The 19,905-nt window shown below is 37.2% G+C and overlaps 2 protein-coding genes across 15 annotated transcripts in view; one reads left to right on the top strand and one right to left on the bottom strand.

The window, feature by feature from the left end:
* Positions 1-16,639, top strand: part of AZI2 (5-azacytidine induced 2) — a 28,393-nt gene extending 11,754 nt beyond the window's left edge. For 4 of the 9 annotated variants that reach the window (XM_084987391.1, XM_021071480.2, XM_084987390.1 and 1 more), the window contains 4 exons: positions 1,036-1,184; positions 5,800-5,858; positions 12,187-12,305; positions 14,519-16,639. In XM_084987391.1, the coding sequence (XP_084843517.1) occupies positions 1,131-1,184; positions 5,800-5,858; positions 12,187-12,305; positions 14,519-14,931 (645 nt within the window). In that variant the 5' untranslated portion in view covers positions 1,036-1,130 and the 3' untranslated portion in view covers positions 14,932-16,639. Of the gene's footprint in view, positions 1-1,035; positions 1,185-2,363; positions 2,563-3,589; positions 3,687-5,799; positions 5,859-12,186; positions 12,310-14,518 lie in introns of those variants that run through there. The other 5 variants (XM_021071482.2, XM_021071481.2, XM_084987393.1 and 2 more) reach the window with 3 other exon arrangements.
* Positions 11,647-19,905, bottom strand: part of CMC1 (C-X9-C motif containing 1) — a 138,591-nt gene continuing 130,332 nt past the window's right edge. For all 6 annotated transcript variants that reach the window (XM_084987400.1, XM_084987399.1, XM_084987398.1 and 3 more), the window contains 2 exons: positions 18,015-19,492; positions 11,647-16,341 (listed from right to left, as the gene is read on the bottom strand). In XM_084987400.1, coding sequence (XP_084843526.1) covers positions 19,372-19,492 — 121 coding nt within the window. In that variant the 3' untranslated portion in view covers positions 11,647-16,341; positions 18,015-19,371. The remainder of the gene's footprint in view (positions 16,342-18,014; positions 19,493-19,905) is intronic.

Genomic DNA, 19,905 nt, shown 5'->3' with positions numbered 1-19,905 from the left:
TGTCATGGAGTAATTACAATTGCTTTTTTTTTTAATTTCTGAAGGTTAAAATTTGCAGGTGAGATGCTGTCCTAAAAAGTTAGGTCTGGGGTTATGGGTATTAGTCTGTTCCTGTAAATGTTCACTCTGCTGAGGCAAACTCAAGAGCAGGCCTCCCTCTGAGAGACCTTTTGATAGGAGGTTGAAATGAGATCTTACGGTGGCTGATTCAGGCTCTTTATATATGGAGAGTTAAGGAACTGAGTCAAGGGTTAGTCAGTATCCAGTTGTATTGTGTATGTATTGGAATGTTTATGAATAAAATTGTTTTGAGGTTATACTCTAGGCCTGATGGATGGACTTTATTTTATTTTTTTTTTTTGGTCTTTTTGCCTTTTCTAGGGCCGCTCCCACGGCACATGGAGATTCCCAGGCTAGGGGTTGAATCGGAGCTGTAGCTGTCAGCCTACACCAGAGCCACAGCAACGTGGGATCCAAGTCGTGTCTTCGACCTACACCACAGCTCACGGCAATGCCGACCCGTAACCCACTGGGTGAGGCTGGGGATCGAACCCGCAACCTCATGGTTCCTAGTCAGATTCGTTAACCACCGAGCCACGACAGGAACTCCTGATGGATGGACTTTATACTCTTCTAAAGGGACTAGATGGAGTGATTAGCTGGGTGATCCTCAGTTAACTCCTTTTGCTTCTTATCACTGTCTTAACCTTGACACATATAGATTATTGATCTATCTGTAATTTTAGCATTTGCTTGATTAGTGTTGTATATTTTTAAGTTTCAGATGTATTTGCTCTTTAACTTAAATAGAAAATCAGGGCTGGGGTGATTAATACATTCTAAAAACAAGATAACTAGATTTCTTAATTCTTATTAGCATAGATATTTGAAAGTAATTACTGTTTTTGAAAAACTTACTATTTGTGCATTTTTTGTATTGATTTTTCTTTTACATTTTACTAGCATAATCTTTTTTTGAATTGCAGCCAATGTATAAGGCAGAAATAACAATTTTAATGTCCATCCTTTTTGTAGTGATAAGGAATTTAAATCCACCGTCATCAAACTGGGAGGTGGAAAAGTTAAGCTGTGACCTGAAGATCCATGGTTTGGAACAAGAACTGGAACTAATGAAGAAGGAATGTAGAGATCTCAAAATAGAGCTGCAGAAAGCCAAACAAACGGTACTACAAAATTATTAAATTGAGAAATTCAGTATGCTGTGTATATCACATGTAGGATTATAACCAATTGCCGAATCATAGGGTTGAAATAAATTGTAACTACTTAGTTATCTTCTCTGAAAATCTGCCCTTATTTTCCTCTTTAATCATTTTAGCTTAATTTTAATCTGTCAAATTTTAGCTTAATTCCAGAATTATATACTTTTGTTCTTTAAAATCTAATTTTGAAAAACTTCACTAGTTTACTTATTAATTTTCCTTTCTTTCAGTTCCCTTAAGTCACTTTTTTCTCTGTAAAGTTAGTTGAAAGAGAACTCAGGTTTTAAGTTTGCCATTTTATTTAACTTAATAATTTGATTAATTTCTACATGACAAGGGACTTGACTTTTAGTAAACAAAACAAAACCAAACTTTATAGCATCCACTAATTTTCAGAAGTATAATACTTTTGGAGCAACTTTAATTTTTAGCATATAGCTGTGAATTCAAGAATTGGTTGTGGGGGGGTGCAAAACAAAAATCCCTGCCTTGCTGCTGAAGTATGGTCAGCCTATAGTCATTCACTGAAATGCAAGATGTCTCTCAGATCCTCACCAAGAGTCTGTATCCTAATCCAGTGACCTTTGAACAATGTGAATTTGACCGTGGAGGTTCACTTATACGAGGACTTTTTTTTCTCAGTAAATACACAGTTGGCCCTCAGTATTTGCGGGTTCCACATCCATGGATTGAGCCAGCCATAGCTTGTACACTATGCTGTCCATTGTTGGTTGACTCTATGGATGCTGACCCAAGGATACGGAGGGCCAACTTGGGGACTTGAGCATCCATTTGGTACCTGCTGAGGATCCTTGAACCAGTCCCCCATGGATATCAAGGGACAACCATATTTTACATTAGTTCTAGAAAATTTGGATACATGTTTTCAGATATCATTAACAGTGTTGAAAATAAAAAGAAGAAATGATAGAGAAGCAGAACAGTATAAGAGCATTACTCCAAATGCAAAGTTTAATATAGTTATTACAATAAATTGAAAAGCTCAGTAGCCATTATATACAGTCTCTGTACACTCCTGTATTTCAAACTAAGGTAGCCACTTAGATAATTATTTCTCAGGTCAAGCATTTTGCCCATCACAGTATTGAGCACTACTGAGGAGCCGTGTCCCTCTTGCAGGTTCTTCTGGGCTGCCACTAACTGAGAGGAGCTCCTTCCACACTCCTGCCAGCCAGCATGCTGCCCGAGTCCCAGGTGTCCTTAGACAAGCTGACAGGCCTCTCCTATAATGTGGTCTTTACTGAAGGTGACCACTGGTTAAGACTGAGACAGACATTAAAAATAATAAAGAATTTTGCCTTGGCCTTTACCAAATGAATTCTTCTGAACTGGACAGTGAAAACTTGATTTGGAGCCCCCAGGCCTGATGAAAGGGAAACACCTACTACAAAAATTACCATTAGGAAAAAAAAAAAAAAAAAAAACCAAGGAGTTCTCATAGTGGCTCAGTAGAAACGAATCTGAATAGTTGCCATGAGGTTGTGGGTTCAATCCATGTTGTCGCTTGGTGGGTTAAGAATCCAGTGTTGCCGTGAGCTGTAGTGTAGGTCACAGATGCAGCGTGGATCTTCCATTGCTGTGGCTGTGGCTGTGGCTGTGGCTATGACTGGCAGCTGTAGTTCCGATTTGACCCCCTAGCTTGGGAACTTCTATATGCCACAGGTGTGGCCCTAAAAAGCAAATAATAATACTACTGTCAATTCCTGTTAGAGCCAAAGTGTTTTTTTTTTTTTCCCCTGCTTGACATCTGGAGTTGATTTTCCTAGCTTTGAACCTATATGCACATGCATAGTTCTTTCAGAGGCTTCTAGCATCCTGTCCTACAAGCTCAGTTGCCATAGCCCTCAAGAGGGTTCTTTTAAAAAGATGTGCTTGCAAGGAAAGATCTGTACCTTGAAGCTCTGAATTCTCATTATCAGTATGCATTCTACTTGAAATAATTTGATAGCTTTTATAAAATGATGGATATTTCCGTATATGGAGGAGGCAATACCATGGAATCATAAAAACTTGGTTCATAATTGTGTTGTTTATTAACTGTAACATCAGGAAAGTCATTTAACTATTCTGAACTTTTTCCTATGAAGCTGACATTAAATACCTATTTTTTATAAAGATTAAATCAGGTCATATGTAAAGCGGTTAACATGGTGTCCAGTACATAGGGTCTATTATCAATAAGTGAATGTGTTTCAAAAAAAATTAATTAGGGTCATCCAGAAAAGCAGTCCTTTTAGGGGTATATATGCATGTGTGTTACAGTTCAGTTCTTTTAATATTTTCCACTAGATGGTGCTAGGGGATAATTTTGCCTTTTGATTTAATTCATCTTTTATAAATCACAGAAAACAGACTTTTGAAGGTAGAAGAAACTTTAGAAATAACTTCTTTTATTGTTGATGAAATCGAATCTGAGAGACCAAGAAACTTTAAGAGTTAAAGGTGAGATAAGGAAGGAGTTTAAAAAAAAAAAAAAAGATTTTAAGACAGAGCCCCTCCTTTCTAGGAATTTATTTGGCCAAAGGAGGGATATTTAAAGTGAAAAATGCTCACAACTAATTTAAAGATATGAACCAAGAAAAGGTGGAGTGGAAATTTATTTTATCAAGGGTTCCAAGTTTAAATCTTGATATTGTAGGAAGTACATTTAAGTGTTGTTACAAAGATGTTGCTGATCAAAGTCTTCTTGGATATGGGAGTCAAAGGGTAAACCAAGGAGAGAAATGTATGTTCATATTAATAATCTTTCTTAAATCTATTATTGCAATATTTACACAAATTTTTAAGACGGCACTTTCTGTGAAACGTATTTTGTGATACCTTCTGAAGTGTGAATTAGTATCCTACATGGACCCAATAGTGGGGTTTGAGGGGTTTTGCTTTTTTTTTTTTTTTTTTTAAAGTACTTAGTGAACTTGGTTGAGTAAATGTTTCGTTTTAATGAGGTCAAGGTTCCAGGGTCATTTCCACTATTGGCATTTTTATTTCCCGTATCCTCCAATTTTCCAGCCATTTATATTCAGAACAGTTGATCCTTTGAGAAAAACAGGCACTGGGGCTGAAATGTAGGAAACACTAAGTAAAATGGGGTTGCTGTCAATACATAAGAGATTCACATTGTGCCGTGGAGTAGGGGAGGTTCTGAGCAGTCCCGAAGTCTATATAGGAACCTGGTTAACGAGAACAGTGTTTTCCCAGGATTTTGTAGCTGTGGGCTCCTGTTTATTTGAAACTGCCATCAGATGGCATTAGTTGGGAAACATCGGTTACTGCCTTTAGAACATGGCAAACTGATGGCTGGCCAGAAGCCAAGTCTTTGAGTATTAGAGACATTTGCTTTGGGCTTTTTGCTATTATATTTTCTGAATTGTTTGGTGGTAGCTGGAGAAATACTTTGCTAACCCAGACTGTTAGGTTCTTTTTTAATATCATTGTCCTTAAAAATTAGGAAGGTTTCCATTGTTCATATATGTATAAATATATAGTAATTAAAACGTATATTTTTAACTAATTATACAGAGAAACTGCAAGTGACTTGGTCTGATTCCTTCATTTCCTGTGAGGAACAGGAAAGTGTCCAGGGTCATATACCTTATTAGTGGTCAGACTTCTTCTGACTTGTGCACCAGCTCTGTTTCCCCTCTCCATAGCATTCCCCAAGATGCAACTAATTTGGACAGTATTTAGTTGGTGTTTTCTGAACACCAAGATCCAAAGACGTTTTATCTTCTGTACTATATTTTGATATTTTAGACTCCTAGGTTCAGAGGACTCATGAAGTCCTTCTGCATTTTTTTAGTGGTCCACTTTAAAACATATCATTTAGATTACATAAATAAGAAATGGTAAAATTAAATTCTGTTCTTTAAGTTTATACTAGCCATTTTCTATCAAAAGAATTAGTGCCTGTGACAATCATTTTTATTGTTACAGACCCTGAAATCAGATGCTTTCAAACAAGTGTGTTACAGAGTTGCCTTAAACATATTAAGTCCCCCTTTTAAATATCTTTTATAGATTCTTTCTCTCTGTCATCTATAATGTAAACTAATAACACTTGAAGTATATAAGGACTTTATGAAGTCCTTACCTTGTCATTTTCCTGTGGAAAAAGGAAATTTATGTGATCTTTTTGAACAGTAACCTGTTAAATTTAGGTACATTTTGCAATAATACCAAAAATATCCATTTTTTCTGATAGAATTCACTCAGTTATACCTTGAATAAATAATATTTTGATGTTTGTTACCCTTTTTTGAATATAGACTTCAAATTGGTCTTCAGAAACATTTTTAAGACTCCAAGTTCTTTTATATGAGAGCAAGTATTTTTTAAAGAAAATTAAATATTTTTTAAAGTCATTGATGACTTTAAATAATTGGAAGTGATTTGGAAATTTCTGAGTTATTTTATTAAAATTGTATATATGACCTAGTTTTATGTTGTACAACAGGTGTATTCTGTAAAAGCTGAAACATGCCTAGGATAATAAAGTACTGAGAATAAATAGAAGATAAAAATTACAACCTTTAAACCTTTTTTTAAACAATGACAGGATCCTCCTCAGGAAGACAGTCTGAAGAGCAGAGATCTCCAAAGACTAAGCACTTCAAGGTATGAACATTCTTCAGCATTTACAAAGAATATATTCTTGTTTTGTAGGCCACTTTGTATAGGTGCCTACATTTCTGTTTTGATTTAACCTTGAGAACAGATTGATACTATTTGGGTACTATATGTAATTTTGATCACAAATATACTTATAAAAATATTTAAATCCGTTAATAATAAATAGGCTTGAACTTTAGTAGAAAGACGTATATTGTGGTGCCTTAGATAAAATTTTTGAACATTCACTAATGTTTGATAAGATTTTAGGGAGCTAGCTGTGTAGAAATATTGTGTAATGAATTATGTATTTTACATGAAGAATTAGGCATTTCTATACACAGCAGTAACACTTGTCTTAAGAGCAAACTTGGACAATCTTAGGCTTTAATATGACATGATTTTTTTTTTTTTTTTTTTTTTTTTTTTTAATTTTTAGGGCTGCACCCACAGCAGGAAGTTCCAGGCTAGGGGTCGAATTGGAGCTGCAGCTGCCAGCCTATGCAACAGCCACAGCAACACAGGATCTGAGCCAGGTCTATGACCTAGACCACAACTCACGGCAATGCCAGATCCTTAACCCACATCCTCATGGATACTAGTCGGGTTCATTTATACTGAGCCACAAAAGGAACTCCATGACATGAATTTTAAGAAAACTATCCTCTTGGGGTCTGATAAAATTAACTATCAGAGTTTACATATGTTACTTCAGCCTTTTTTTCCTGAAATATATATCCGATAATTTTTGTTCATTCCCTCTCTACATGGATACATTGTCCAATGAAAAATACTCATACAACCTTCATTGTTTGATCATTTGGCTTCCAGAGTAAATAATGTTTATTATCTCATACTTATTCCTATCTAAAACCTATTGGAGAGGAATGATCAATTAGGGAAAACATTTGAGGAAAGTCCATGTAGCCCTCTTCCAGATCCAGGGGTAGGCACTCCCGAGTGAAGGGCCAGCAGTGAGGATTATAGCTGTCTCTGTTGCAGCTACTCAACCCTGCCATTCAATTAGTACTCACTTATGCCTTCAACTTTCATCTCAATTTACAGCAAGGAAGTTCTTCCTTTTTTCAATACGTGTTATCTAATATAGTGTCCTTGGAAATTATTTTTGAGTTCCCTTTTTTCCTGTCAACCTAGGTTTCCCCTTACTAATCTCTTGTATTTTTCATTTTTATAAGCCTCTTTAAACCATTTCTGGAAAGAAGCATGTTAGAATCAGAGTAGGTCAAATGAAATGGCTTATATAGTTTATTAGAAGTACACGCTATAGAATGGGACTTCTGCTTCCATGGGCAGTGTTACCGAATTTGGATCACTTCTGAGAATCACTTGAAAAGTTATCCCCCAGCTACTAAACAAACAGACAAACTGTTGAAGGCATCATATAACAAGATGGTGAAGGATCTAAGCCAGGATTTGGAATGGGAGGAAGGCCCCAGGAGGCGAGTCTGATATTTGAGGCTATAGAACTACAGAGTTGTGGCTTCCAAATGCAGTTTTAAATTCTCTAAGCCTCACTATTAATTCAGGGATACAACTGAGAGACAAATTTTGGAAAGAATTAAGTTCGGTCTTAAAAATACCGGATGCTCGGAGTTCTCGTCGTGGCTCAGTTGTCAGTGAATCTGACTAAGAACCAGGAGGTTGCAGGTTCGATCCCTGGCCTTGTTCAGTGGGTTAAGGATCTGGCGTTGCCGTGAGCTGTGGTGTAGGTTGCAGACGCGGCTCGGATCCCGTGTTGCTGTGGCTGTGGTGTAGGCCGGCAACTATAGCTCTGATTCAACCCCTAGCCTGGGAACCTCCATATGCCTCGGGAGCGGCCCAAGAAATGGCAAAAAAACCAAAAATAAAATAAAATAAAAAATACCGTATGCTAAAGAAATGCGTAATTAAAGCAGGTCCTGATGCCTGCCAAGTGCCAAAAAGAAAAAAGAAAAAGATGTGTTTTTGTAAACTGGTGTGCATTTATCTTACATAAGCACTGTGGACTGCAGAACTGACTAGTTCTTCCCTCTTCTGGTTAGCAGCTAGGAAACTAATTACCAAATTTGTGGCTTACCCTTGGTAACCACCATTTTTATGTTAGTCTCATTGCTAACTGCATTTTATCTTGTTTTTCCTTGCCTTTATCATTTATATCTATTTGCAGTTCATATTCTTGTTTTCTTAATCTTTGTAAGTTACCCCATCCACTTTTAGATGAAACAATTCAGATGCTAAATTGTTTACTATACTATGAGAAAAGTATGCAGGAATGTTTCCATAAAACTGTTAACTAAAAATAAGTTTAGGTGTTTTTTAAGAATTATTTTCAAGTTATTTGGAAAGCACTTTTTTGGAACATCCCCTTCCCCCTTTTTTTTGCATTTCCTCCCATCACATTGCCAGGCAAATGAGGTGGTGCTACATTGTTTCCTGAGTAAACCTTTTCATTACTGAAGACCTTTACTATGGTCCTCATGGTGTACAACATTTTAACAGTAGCAGCTCTGCCCATGAGAAGCTTGGCCAGTGTTCTGCCAGTGTACTAGTTGGTGGTGACTTGAGGTGGTTGCCCTCAGTTGTTAAACCAGGTCTGCGTGTGGGTTAACTTCTTCAAGTGGAAATTCTTTGTTTAGAAAATAGGGATCAGATTAGTATTTTTCACACTGTGCTTTGTTGCCTTAGTGATCATCAAATTTTGTGAATTAAGACAAGCATTTTTAAAATAAGAACAGGAGTTCGTGCTGTGGCATAGTGGATTAAGAATCCAACTGCACCGCTCAGGTCACTGTGGAAGTTTTGGTTCAGTCACTAGCCTGGTGCAATGGATCAAAGGATCCAGTATTGCCCCAGCTGTCATGGTAGGTTGCTGGTGTGGCTTGGATTCAACTCTTGGCCTGGGAACTGCCGTATGCCATGGGTGTGGCCATAAAATTTAAAAAAGGAATGAAACAGGATAGAACATAAGAGTGTGTATGGTTTGCAGTGTAAAATGATTGCCTGGCGTGCCTTACAATAAAAAAATATTTGAAAGATGCTTGTTTGAGGAAACCACAGTTGTCAAAATATACATTTCTAAGTCTCCAGTTCTTGGCTAAGACTGTCCCATACTTTCAGTTTAATTCCTTGGGGAATGCAATATGTCAAATTTTTTTGTCTTTTTGCCATTTCTTGGGCTGCTCCCACGGCATATGGAGGTTCCCAGGCTAGGGGTTGAATCGGAGCTACAGCCGCCGGCCTACGCCAGAGCCACAGCAATGCGGGATCCGAGCCATGTCTGCAACCTACACCACAGCTCATGGCAACACCGGATCGTTAACCCACTGAGTAAGGGCAGGGACCGAACCCGCAACCTCATGGTTCCTAGTCGGATTCGTTAACCACTGCGCCACGACGGGAACTCCAGTCAATTTTTTAAATCTAAAGAAAAAACATGGATGAAGTAAAAACTCAGTTAAGTAAATTTTTCTTATACAAGGAACATTCATTTCAGCATTAAAGAATTCATAGTATAGTGTCAATTAAGAAAACAGGTTTGGCGTTCCTGTGTGGCTCAGCATGTTAAGGATCTGGCATTGTCACTGGTCCAGCTCAGGTTGCTGCTGTGGCACAGGTTTGATTTCTGGCCCAGGAACCTCCATATTCCTCTGGCATGGCCAAAAAAAATCAAAAACAGAAAACTGAGGTTTTAGATAATTTTACCATGTAAGCTGGACATCTGTCCCTTTCTTGAACAGTGGATAAGCTGGTTTCATTGCATTTAAAACTTAGGGGTATGGAATTTTTATCCTAGTGTCAAGAAGGTTATGTTGGCAGTTGGTATACTGGGGTGGTTGGTAAGTGTGTGATGAAGATGAAGGTGATGACAATAGGAACATGTTATCCACAGAGGGCAGCAGTCACACAACTGGATACTGTATGGCAGCTTTGAACAGCCCCATGTTAGATGGAGGAAGTCCTCTGCACCCATTTCCTCAAGTGTGGGGGGTGAGTTCCCCAGGTTGCCACGTGGGTGTGAGACTGGGGGTGAGGTGCCTCTCTAGCAAAATAAATGCTCAGCCACCACTGTCTTTTCATCTCATTTATTTGTTAGGATTCCCAGTGGATGCTTTGCTGTTGCATCTCAGTGTTCAAGTAGTTTTATAAGTCTTTATAGACAACTATATATCATCATATATATTAAATATATAGCAAAAGTAACTTATACTCCCAGTTGTTGGGAGCTAGAAGAAGTTTATAGTCTCAAAAGTAAAGGTTAGCTGGAACTCTGCTAAAGATTGGTGGATGACAACTTTCCAGTCTCACTGAAGGACTGATTTAAACATTTTGTTCACTTAGAATTTTTAAAATGTTAACACACTTTGAAGACTGTAAGACTTTAAACTGCCATTTCTTTGTTATCCACAAGAGGGAGAACTTATACTTAGTAAAAATTTTAGATTTTATGTCTGCAGTTTTCAAGTGACATTAAGGGCCAAAGAAAAAGATTAGATGATATATATTAAAGTTGGTGACCTAGGTTTTAGTTTAACCTCATTTATAAATAGTCTCCATTAATTTGAATTAGAAAATGTGTATCAGATACTGCTTTAAGACCTCTGTTACAATTGTTTTTATTTAACATGGTTAGTTATTATGAATGATAGAATGTGTTTGATATTCCAGTATCCAAATGCTGTCTTGAATATTTGCTTTTTTTTCCTCCAAGTCAGGTGCCGATTTACCATCTTATGTGAATACTAAAACACTATTTTTAACCCATGTTATTCATACCATGACTGCATGAATTAGCACATGCACAGTGTTTACACTTAACTGCTATGTAATGTGAGTGATTCTTTTTGGGAAGTGTACTGAAGGCCCAGAATTGCACCAGGGAACCCACCGACTCCCTTCACACTTAAAGAGAGTTCCTATGTGCAACATTCATGGTAGGACACATATTAGATGTTGACTGCTGAAGCAGAGGTGGTTAACTAATTTTTGTGAAGCACTTACTTCACACCTGTCAAAAACTTGCAAAGTCCCTGCGTTTTTTTTTTAAATATACTGCTGGTTAACAAATGCTATTTACGACATACTAGAACAAGTAGATTTTTCTCAAAAGCAGCGTAAGGTTTATTCTGCTTCTATTGAAGGAATTGTACTCTGAGTAGAATGGGAATGTTTTGATGATATGTAACCTTACATAATTCACAGTAACTATTTAATATATCTTTGTTTCCAAAATTAGAATGGGATATTAGGTTTAGATATGAATAGCATTATCCTTACAGTTTAAAGGTTTTTGTTTCTATCTAGACAAAGACTAAGTATGAAGTAATGTGTTGGGCTACTTTGATTTCATTATTACTAAAATTACACTAATGTCTTTAAGAGGTAATAATGATTGAACACCATGAGATCCATTGTTCTTATATTGAATATTTTGTGTATTTTCATACAGCAAATAAGACTATGTGTTGAAGATTTTGATTTACTTAGTTGGCAATTAAAAACCTAAAAAAGAAAAAAATCATCAATATCCAAATAAGAATGCTTAATAGAAGATGAAACTCAGTAAAATTAGGTTTAAAATAACTGATTTATAACTTCTCAGCAAATGAGGTGAAACACTTTTAATTATAAGAATGAGAGGTATTTATTAAGTTTTTATTTCTGTTTCAGATAATCCTCTCTCTCTAGCTTCTTTTCTTCCAGGAAATCATCTGGCTCTTCATGTCCTGTGCTGTCATGTCACATTGGTTTAGAACCAACAATATGAGACAGCCCAGTCACACATAAAAGAATGGAATGCATGAAACCTAAATTTTATTGTAATGTGGACTTGGGTATACATTCAGCGGTTGATAACAGCATTTCAGTTCACAACATCTAAAGAGTAATCAAAAGATAAATACAGATTTGAAATCCATACATGAATGAATCTCACTTTATTCTTGATCAGATTTGCAAATGAAGAACATATTCCTTACTATTAAATCTATCAACACAACTGCACATCATAAGCTATGATGAAATCTCAATTCTGAGAAGACAGCCATTAAACTCATTGTTTAGAATACTTTTTATAAGATCCTCCTCTGTTTAATACACTTCACTTAGTTGCTAAATACTTAGGTCAGTGTTATTATGAATTAAGATTTTTTTCACTTGTTATAATGCCCTAATTAAATATTTCAGTAATTTAATGAGGGAGTTTAATTTATACTATTTCAAAACTAATTTAAGCAGAAATACAGATCAGCTCACTTGTATTTTGAAGTTATAACCTTCTCTCCACAAAGAGAATGATAAGCATTAACCTTTTTTTTTTTAAAATCCTGTATTTCAGTGATAATATGCAAAATGCATACTGGGAACTAAAGAGAGAAATGTCTAATTTGCATCTGGTGACTCAAGTACAAGCTGAGCTACTAAGAAAGCTGAAAACCCCAACTGCAATCAAGAAAGGCAAGTCAGTGTTTGCCGGAAACCACTGATTCCAGCCAAACTGCTTGAAGAGCAAACAGCTATCGTATCTTATCGAAATCTCATCAAATGAGTTTGATAAGCCAGAGTATATGTAGTATATTCACAGCCACCCTTTCTGTGCTCTGGCTTCAGGCTTATACTGGTCAACTTCACACATAAAGGTGTTGCTGATGTGTGTTTTCTTCAGTACTGTATTCTTTTCCCCTTGTGGCTTTTTTCTCAGCCAAGTGTTGCTTATGTGTTTAAGGCTGAGGTGTTAAGTTTGCTCTAGTTGACCTTTTACCACAACTACTTCATATATTTAAAAAAAAAAAAGACACTAAGACACCAAAAGCTATTTTTTATTTCAGTGCTACAGAATACACCAAAGACCTAGCTCTAAGTTATTTTTAAAAAGGTAACTCTGATCCATTTTTCATTTTTTGTAAACTGAGGTTTTTCCTTCCATAAAAGATAGGCTGTTTAGAATGGGGACTAGGTGCTATTCAGTTATCCCTTCCAACCAAGCAAAAATCTTTACCCCTCTGTTTTTCATATTTTACTGCTTGGCTGAGTCTAAACCTTTTGAGTTTTGTGTTAATTACAAAGTGGCTACTTTGCCAAAGCTGTTTTTATACCTCAGAGGAAAACCAGTGCATTTGTACCTTTTATTATACAGTAGTGATATTTCTATAAAGTTGTGTGATACAAATTTGAATGCCCTAAAATTTATTTTACAGGGATGAAATGTGACTTAATTTTTTTAAAAAAATCATCAATTTGGGAGTTCCCCGGTGACTCAGTAGGTTAAGGGTCTGGTGTCACTGCTATAGCTCTGATTACTGCTCTGGCATAGGTTGGATCTCTGGCCTGGGAACTTCTGTATGCCACAGGCGGGGCCAGAAAAAGAGAAAAACAATCATTAATTTAAAACTGTTAGTGCACCTCAGATTGTCCCTAAAGAAGGACAGAAAATTATTTTATAAATAGTTCTCAGGAATGTTTACTGGGGGGAGAGTGTTGCACAGGGAGTGGAAAGCTAAATTCAGAATTCTAGGGTTAGTTACTTATGAATCGGGCAAAACAGTAAGGTGCTTTGGCAGGCCCTACCTTAATTTTTGGTTCATTTTGTGCTAAATTCTTTAGTGGCCTCAGAGTTATGTAAGAGACAACTTTAAGTTGACAGAAATGATTCAGTGAGTAATTTTTCTGTGAGTCTTCTGTGTGGCTCTTCTATACTAAATAGAACTTCCAAAAAATAATAAAGAAGAAACTCTCTTTCATTATTTGGAATGGCTCACTGTTGTGTCCCTTTTGAGCTGATGAATGATAAGTTCTTTGGTGCTTTGAACCTTTTCTAGCACATTCCCTATGACAGTGGCTGGCTCGTGCACTGCTCCTCACCACAAAATGCAATGCTCTATGGAGACAGAGGTGAAGCTGGATCACCTTTTCTCTAGAGCTGCATGTCACCTACAAAAAAGGCAGTGAATGTATTTTATAACGTGGTTCAGCTGCTGCTTACAGAGTTGAGCGTTAGTTGTACTTTGCATCCTGCTCGGGCTTAGGATGAATTGTTAGTCTTCTCCTGCACTGGCAGGTTGAGTGGAGAGGGGGAGGTGCACACTCCCATTGTGGTTGGTGGTGGCTTAACAACAGTCTGTCTTCTAAGCCATTACATGTCACTAAACATTTTTTTTTTTGCTTTTTTTACATTTTTATATTATATTGTGACCAGAATTTACATTTACATGTATGTGTTTTATAAGAAAGATTAACAAAACTCCTAAAACTCAAGGATACCTTTCTTAGTCTCCACTGACACATAAACATTCTAAAAGCCTTTTGTAGCCACATTAAGAGCCAAGAACGGGGACTTGCATTTTAACTTAATTGGTTTCCAACTTTTTAAAATAGACATTTCTTCATCTTCATTATGACACAGGCGGAAAAAGACTACTGTGTCCATTTTGCAGATGAAAGAAGGGACGCCCAGAGCAAGTGAGTGTCCCCATGTCAGTAAACAGCCAGGAGAATTAGACCCAAGATCACCTGTCACCTGTGTGCAAGCCACAGCACCCGCAGTGCTCACACTCACTTGGAAGTGTTCATTCTATTTCTAGTTCTAGACTCAACCCAATTAATGAAGTGTTTGCTACTTTCTGACCATAAATGCTGTGACAGCTGATGTCTTGCCTGTGCTTTCTTTTCAGCTGGCACCCCAGCAGGATACACAGAAGACCTCGGGAAAGAGAGCACAAAACTGCACTTGACAAATCTCACCGCAGCGTACAGAAGACAGCCTACCCTCTCACCAAACAGCAGAGCCCTTTGTCAGGCCACACCTTCCCCTTTACCAGGAGACACAAAGGTTTTATCAGAGAGAGCCATTCTCCAGTCATGGACAGATAATGAGCAAACCATTCTTCATGACAATACAGACTTTCAGGAACACAACTCTTATGGCAGAAATTCTCTGGAAGATAATTCTTGGGTATTCCCAAGCCCTCCTAAATCAAGTGAGACACCATTTGGGGAAGCTAAAAATAAAACTTTGCCTTTACCCAACCTGCCACCACTGCATTACTTGGATCAACGTAATCAAAACTGCCAGTATAAAAGCTAATTCTGAAGAGGGTCACGATTTGGTCCTGAGGTTGCCATTATCTCTGTGGTTTTCTTAAGAAACCATTAACAAACTGAAAGCAGATTCTCATTCAACTTTTGCAGAGTTCTTCAGTATTTACATTTGTACATAATGTACCATATTATGTAGTTGATTTTTCAGTGTGAAAGAATACCCTCCAGCTCCATATTCTGGCTCAGAATCAGATGATATATGCTGCTAATAATAAATTAATAAAATGTTTCAAAATGACAGTTCTACCTTTGATGATAATTATAAATTTCTGCCTCACACGAGGAAGGGAAATGAAAGTTTTCAGACATGGTTTTTACAAAGCATGTGAAATGCCTGAATATCCATTTATAAAAATAAAGGAGACCATTATATCAGAAAAATCATAGAAGTTGCTTTAAGCTGCATAAAGAAATGGCAATGTGAATAGGTTATATTTCTGTTAACTTTATAATGTATACAAATTTGAAAATTATAGTGCAACAACAGTGTCTGGGTTACTCCATCTTTATGTGCTATTGTGTCTAAGTTTGAGATTTAAATTTTTTTAATCACAATGTTGTTAAAAATTTGAAGTTGCAATTTGAATGTTAAGACGAAGTAACTTAATCACTGAAACCAACTCTGTCCCAGTACATCCCTCAAGTCCTAATTGAAAAAGAGCGATCAAATGGTTGAAAAACCACCCGTGTGAATGAACTATTACACATATAGGTTATGCAATTAGAAGTAGGAACAGCATCACAAAGGTCTCAGTCTAATCTGTCTCTTCAGTGCTCTTTAATGAAAATCTAAATGTGTAACTATATATAAAGTCATTTTCTTCAGAAGGTCTATACCCACTTGTTAAACTGGTGAGACTTTGTTTTGAAATGTAATGATTTACTTATTGAGAAAGGAATTTTTTTTAAACTGGCTTTTTATTAATCGGATTAGAAATTCTAGAAACTAAATTCTGTGCAGTATTGATATACGGTAAAGTACAATCATGAAATGTCCCCAAATCCTTTGATTCTAAGTGGCCTATCATTTATAAACAAGTAAAGTGGAAACAAGGATGGCTTCACATGCTCATTTCTTCTTTCGGGGGGCGTATTAAGATTATTAGTAATCTGTTTCTCAGTTCCTTCATCTTTTGCCCGAGATGAAGGGTTCCATGCAGAAGGCCCTTATCCTTTTTGATGGAGTTTCAAACACCTTGGACTCAAAAGAGTATTTCAGATCTCTGTATTAACTGAACATCATACATATATAAACTGTTCACTGTTCACCAGATATTTTTGTCTTTCTATTATCTTACTCACTTACTCAAGCTTGTCTGTGATTAATGGAGTTGGTGTCAGATGCTGGAATTTATTCTGACCAATGAACACAGCTGACTCAGGGGACTGCCATCTCCTGCCAAGTAATAGAACAAAACCCAATATGCGTAAAACACATAGGAGACTCCAGGCTTTAGCTGAAGGAAGCAACTACCTGTGTAATAATAAAGCAGCAGAAACTACTGCTCGTGTGGCTGCATAGGCTGTATATGATAATCTAATCTCTAATGTAGCTTACTGGTTTGCCTTTTATAAAACCAAGATTGGAAATTTTCCTTTGTAAAGAAAATAGGTCATATGACATAACAGCTTGATTAATGTTTTGAACAATGCCAAGACATTGTTTAATTAAAATAAATTATTTTTGCTTGAAATCGAAGTGGATGTGAAATATTGTACTTGCCTAAATATTCCAAGGTGTCACATACTAATTAGTTAATTTGATTCATCTAACAGACATTTGTCTTGTTAAACCAACTTCTAAATGGAGACGATGCTTTTGGATCTCAACAATAAGGCAGTCTTCAAACTGATATGCCAGAGAAGTCAGTGGTTCATGTTCTTGACAGTTTAAAGTGCTAAAACAAGTGATGGAAAACTCTTTTATTTAGGAAAGATTAACCAAAAGAATTTTCCTAATCAAAAATTTGTAAATGTACACTCTGTGGTCATCTCTGTTATTGGTAAGATTCAAAGTGACGTGAGAGAATGGCCTGGCTGTAGCTTATAATCTATTAAAATGGAAAATTGTGTTGACGTTTTTTTCACACTAGCTGAAATTTGCTCCAAAGAGCTTCCCGTGAAAATTTCTTTATAATCTTCAAATTTTATAAGGAGAACCCAATTCGGCACATAACCCGAATGAAGAGACAGACAACAAAAGCCTCTTGATCCCCCAAGAGCTAAAAGAGAAGTTTACACCTCAAAGAGAAAACAGAGGTTCTGCCAAAATGGAACCTAATTCAAGTAGAGCAAAGACAACCCATGGGAAACAGGAGAAAACCTAGATTCAGACTTAAAGCACTAAAGGTCTAAACCATGTGAAAACAGTGACCTCATCCAGAAAAGCTATCTGGAGAAGGTGGCGAGATTATGGATGGTCACTTAACAAGAAAGTATCAGCAGGGGCGTGCGTAAGGGTGCAGGGCACTGGTCAGAGGAGGGCCCAGCAGGCAGGCCCAGGTAGTGTGAAAGTACGAGCGTATTTTTATACTATATAACCTAGTATGTCTAGCACTGTGAGGAAGTGGCATCTACCTAAGTGAATTTTCCACATAAAACTAAGCTGGTCCGTCTGATTCAAATTAAAATGACAAAACAGCCCTAGATTGTATGTTTTACTAGCTTTTTAACCACTTTCTTCGCTTATGGCAGTAAAAACCAATTCCTGTGCTCTAGGAAAGGCCAGTAGCAAAAGGCCAACAGGAATGCTGACTTCACCTTCATGCTATCTGGTTCTAGGGTGCTGCATTTGTGTTGCTTTGGTCTGCTCCCATTGTCTTCTCCTTTCAATCTGTGTACCTGGAAAATGTGGCCTCTTTAGGTTTCAAAAAAGAATAAAATAATTCTTTGAGTGGTCCACTCGAGGAAAGTGTGGAACTTGAACATATCATATTTAGGGTCCTATTTGCTTTTAGATCTTAGGTTTATTTCATAGGATTAAGGCCACAGTTAAATCTTGTTCTAGTAGGTAGGGATTTCTATTTGCAATTTTAATGAGCTATGTAAATATATATAAATTTCACTTACCTGGAAACTAGTTGCAATGGCTATAGTGAAGTGTTAACAGCTCATAGGAGGAAAAAAAAAAAAGCAACTTTTAATATAAAAGCTTAACCTGGGACCAAATTACCACATTGGGACAGAAATTTTTTACACTAGTTCTTGAGACCATTACTATGTACCAAAACAGTCATTCATACTTATAAAGAAGACTTTTAAAAGGATATAGATAAACAGTTTAAAATACTTCTGGTAGCCAAGTTAACAGGTAAAGGAATGTAATGATACTTTTTTTTTTGCTTTTTAGGGCCACATGCACGGTATATGGAAGCTCCCAGGCTAGGGTCGAATCAGAGCTACAGCTGCTGGCTTACAACACAGCCACAGCAACTCGGCACCTGAGCCATGCCTGTGACCTACACCACAGCTCGCAGCAGTGCCGAATCCTTAACCCACTGAGCGAGCCCAGAGATAGAGCAAGCATCTTCATAGATACTAGTTAGGTTCATTTCCACTGAGCCACGACAGGAACTCCAGGAATATAATAATCCATTTTAGGAAAATTTCCATTAAAGACATAAGTAAAACTAATTCATCTATGTTTCCAAATAAGCCTTCACTACTAATGATAACCATAAAGGAGTTTCTGCTGTGGCTCAGCAGGTTAAGGACCTGACTCTCCCTGAGGATGTGGGTTTGATCCCTGGCCTTGCTCAGTGGGTTAAGGTGCTGTAGGTCAAAAATGCAGCTCGGATCTGGTGTTGCTGCGGCTGTGGCATAGGCCTCAGCTGCAGTTCTGATTCAACCCCTAGTCCAGGAACTTCCACATGCTGCAGATGTGGCCATTAAAAATACTATACTCATACTACTACTGATAATAACTACAAAGAGCACTTACCATGTGCAAGGCACTGTCCTACCTACTCTACTTACCTGCAGTACTTGGTTAATACTCATGGAAACTATGAGACATATCCACAGTTGCTTAACTAATAAATGGTAGGTTCATAACCATTATGCTATACTGCCAAGTTACTACACCTCTGAAGGCTGTCCATTCCTGCTTTGCTTTAGTAAATGCTGGCCACATGAGGAGAGTAAGGTAAGAGTCATGTGGAAACTTAAGAAATCAGCTGTCACCGTTACAGAACCACAGTTGTGCAAAAGTTAATGGAAAATCCATAATGACCAAGCAGACCACATCCCATTTCACTACTTACTCCTATCCTATTTAATAAACTTAACTTTGAAGTTTGCAAGAACTTTATTTCAGATAAAATTATTTCCGTAATTAAGGGTAAAGCAAACACTTCCTTAAGTCCGTTATTTCAGGTGACTGTGATTTCCATGGATATTAGGGTTCCTGAGTATCATTTGACTTCGCCTACATGCTTGTGGGAAGCTTCTGTAGTCTTTTCTTGGTAGGAATCCCAGTTTTTCTGAATTCTTCCCTTTCCTTCAGATATTCCATTTTGCATTCTTCATAAAAGGCTGGATCATTATAGCTATAAGAAAGAAAAAACTTTTAAAGTGAATTACTTTGCAAGCATATAATATAAGCTCCCTTTCACAATACATTCAGACATCCAGTTCATCAGACACAATCTTTAGTAGCAGATTTTTAATAATGGTCAAATTTGTTGTAAACATTCAGCTACCAAATTAAAGGGAGAAAAAAAAAAAAAAAGACCTAATAGGTTTTTTTTTCTGGATAGCCAGGAGAGAGAAACAGGAAGCTCGGCACGGTCCTCAGGAGTCCAAGATGTCAGAGAAGACAAGGCCTGTGTCCCAGTGATGCATGTGGGTGGGAGACAGAGGCGTGGCCCAGCGCACCATGGAAACGAGGGAGCAGCAGGAGAAGGACACTGTCCAGGGATATTTGAACCACATTCTGAAGGACCAACAAAAATGCACATAG

The sequence above is a fragment of the Sus scrofa genome, chromosome 13, assembly GCF_054392235.1.
Source record: "Sus scrofa isolate SSC_HxYL_T2T_F1_AM1 chromosome 13, Sscrofa_HxYL_maternal_Yorkshire_Landrace_v2.0, whole genome shotgun sequence".
In the NCBI taxonomy this organism is placed as follows: Eukaryota; Metazoa; Chordata; class Mammalia; order Artiodactyla; family Suidae; genus Sus; species Sus scrofa.
Note: the sequence above shows the minus strand (reverse complement) of the source record. Positions and strands in the feature narration are given on the sequence as shown.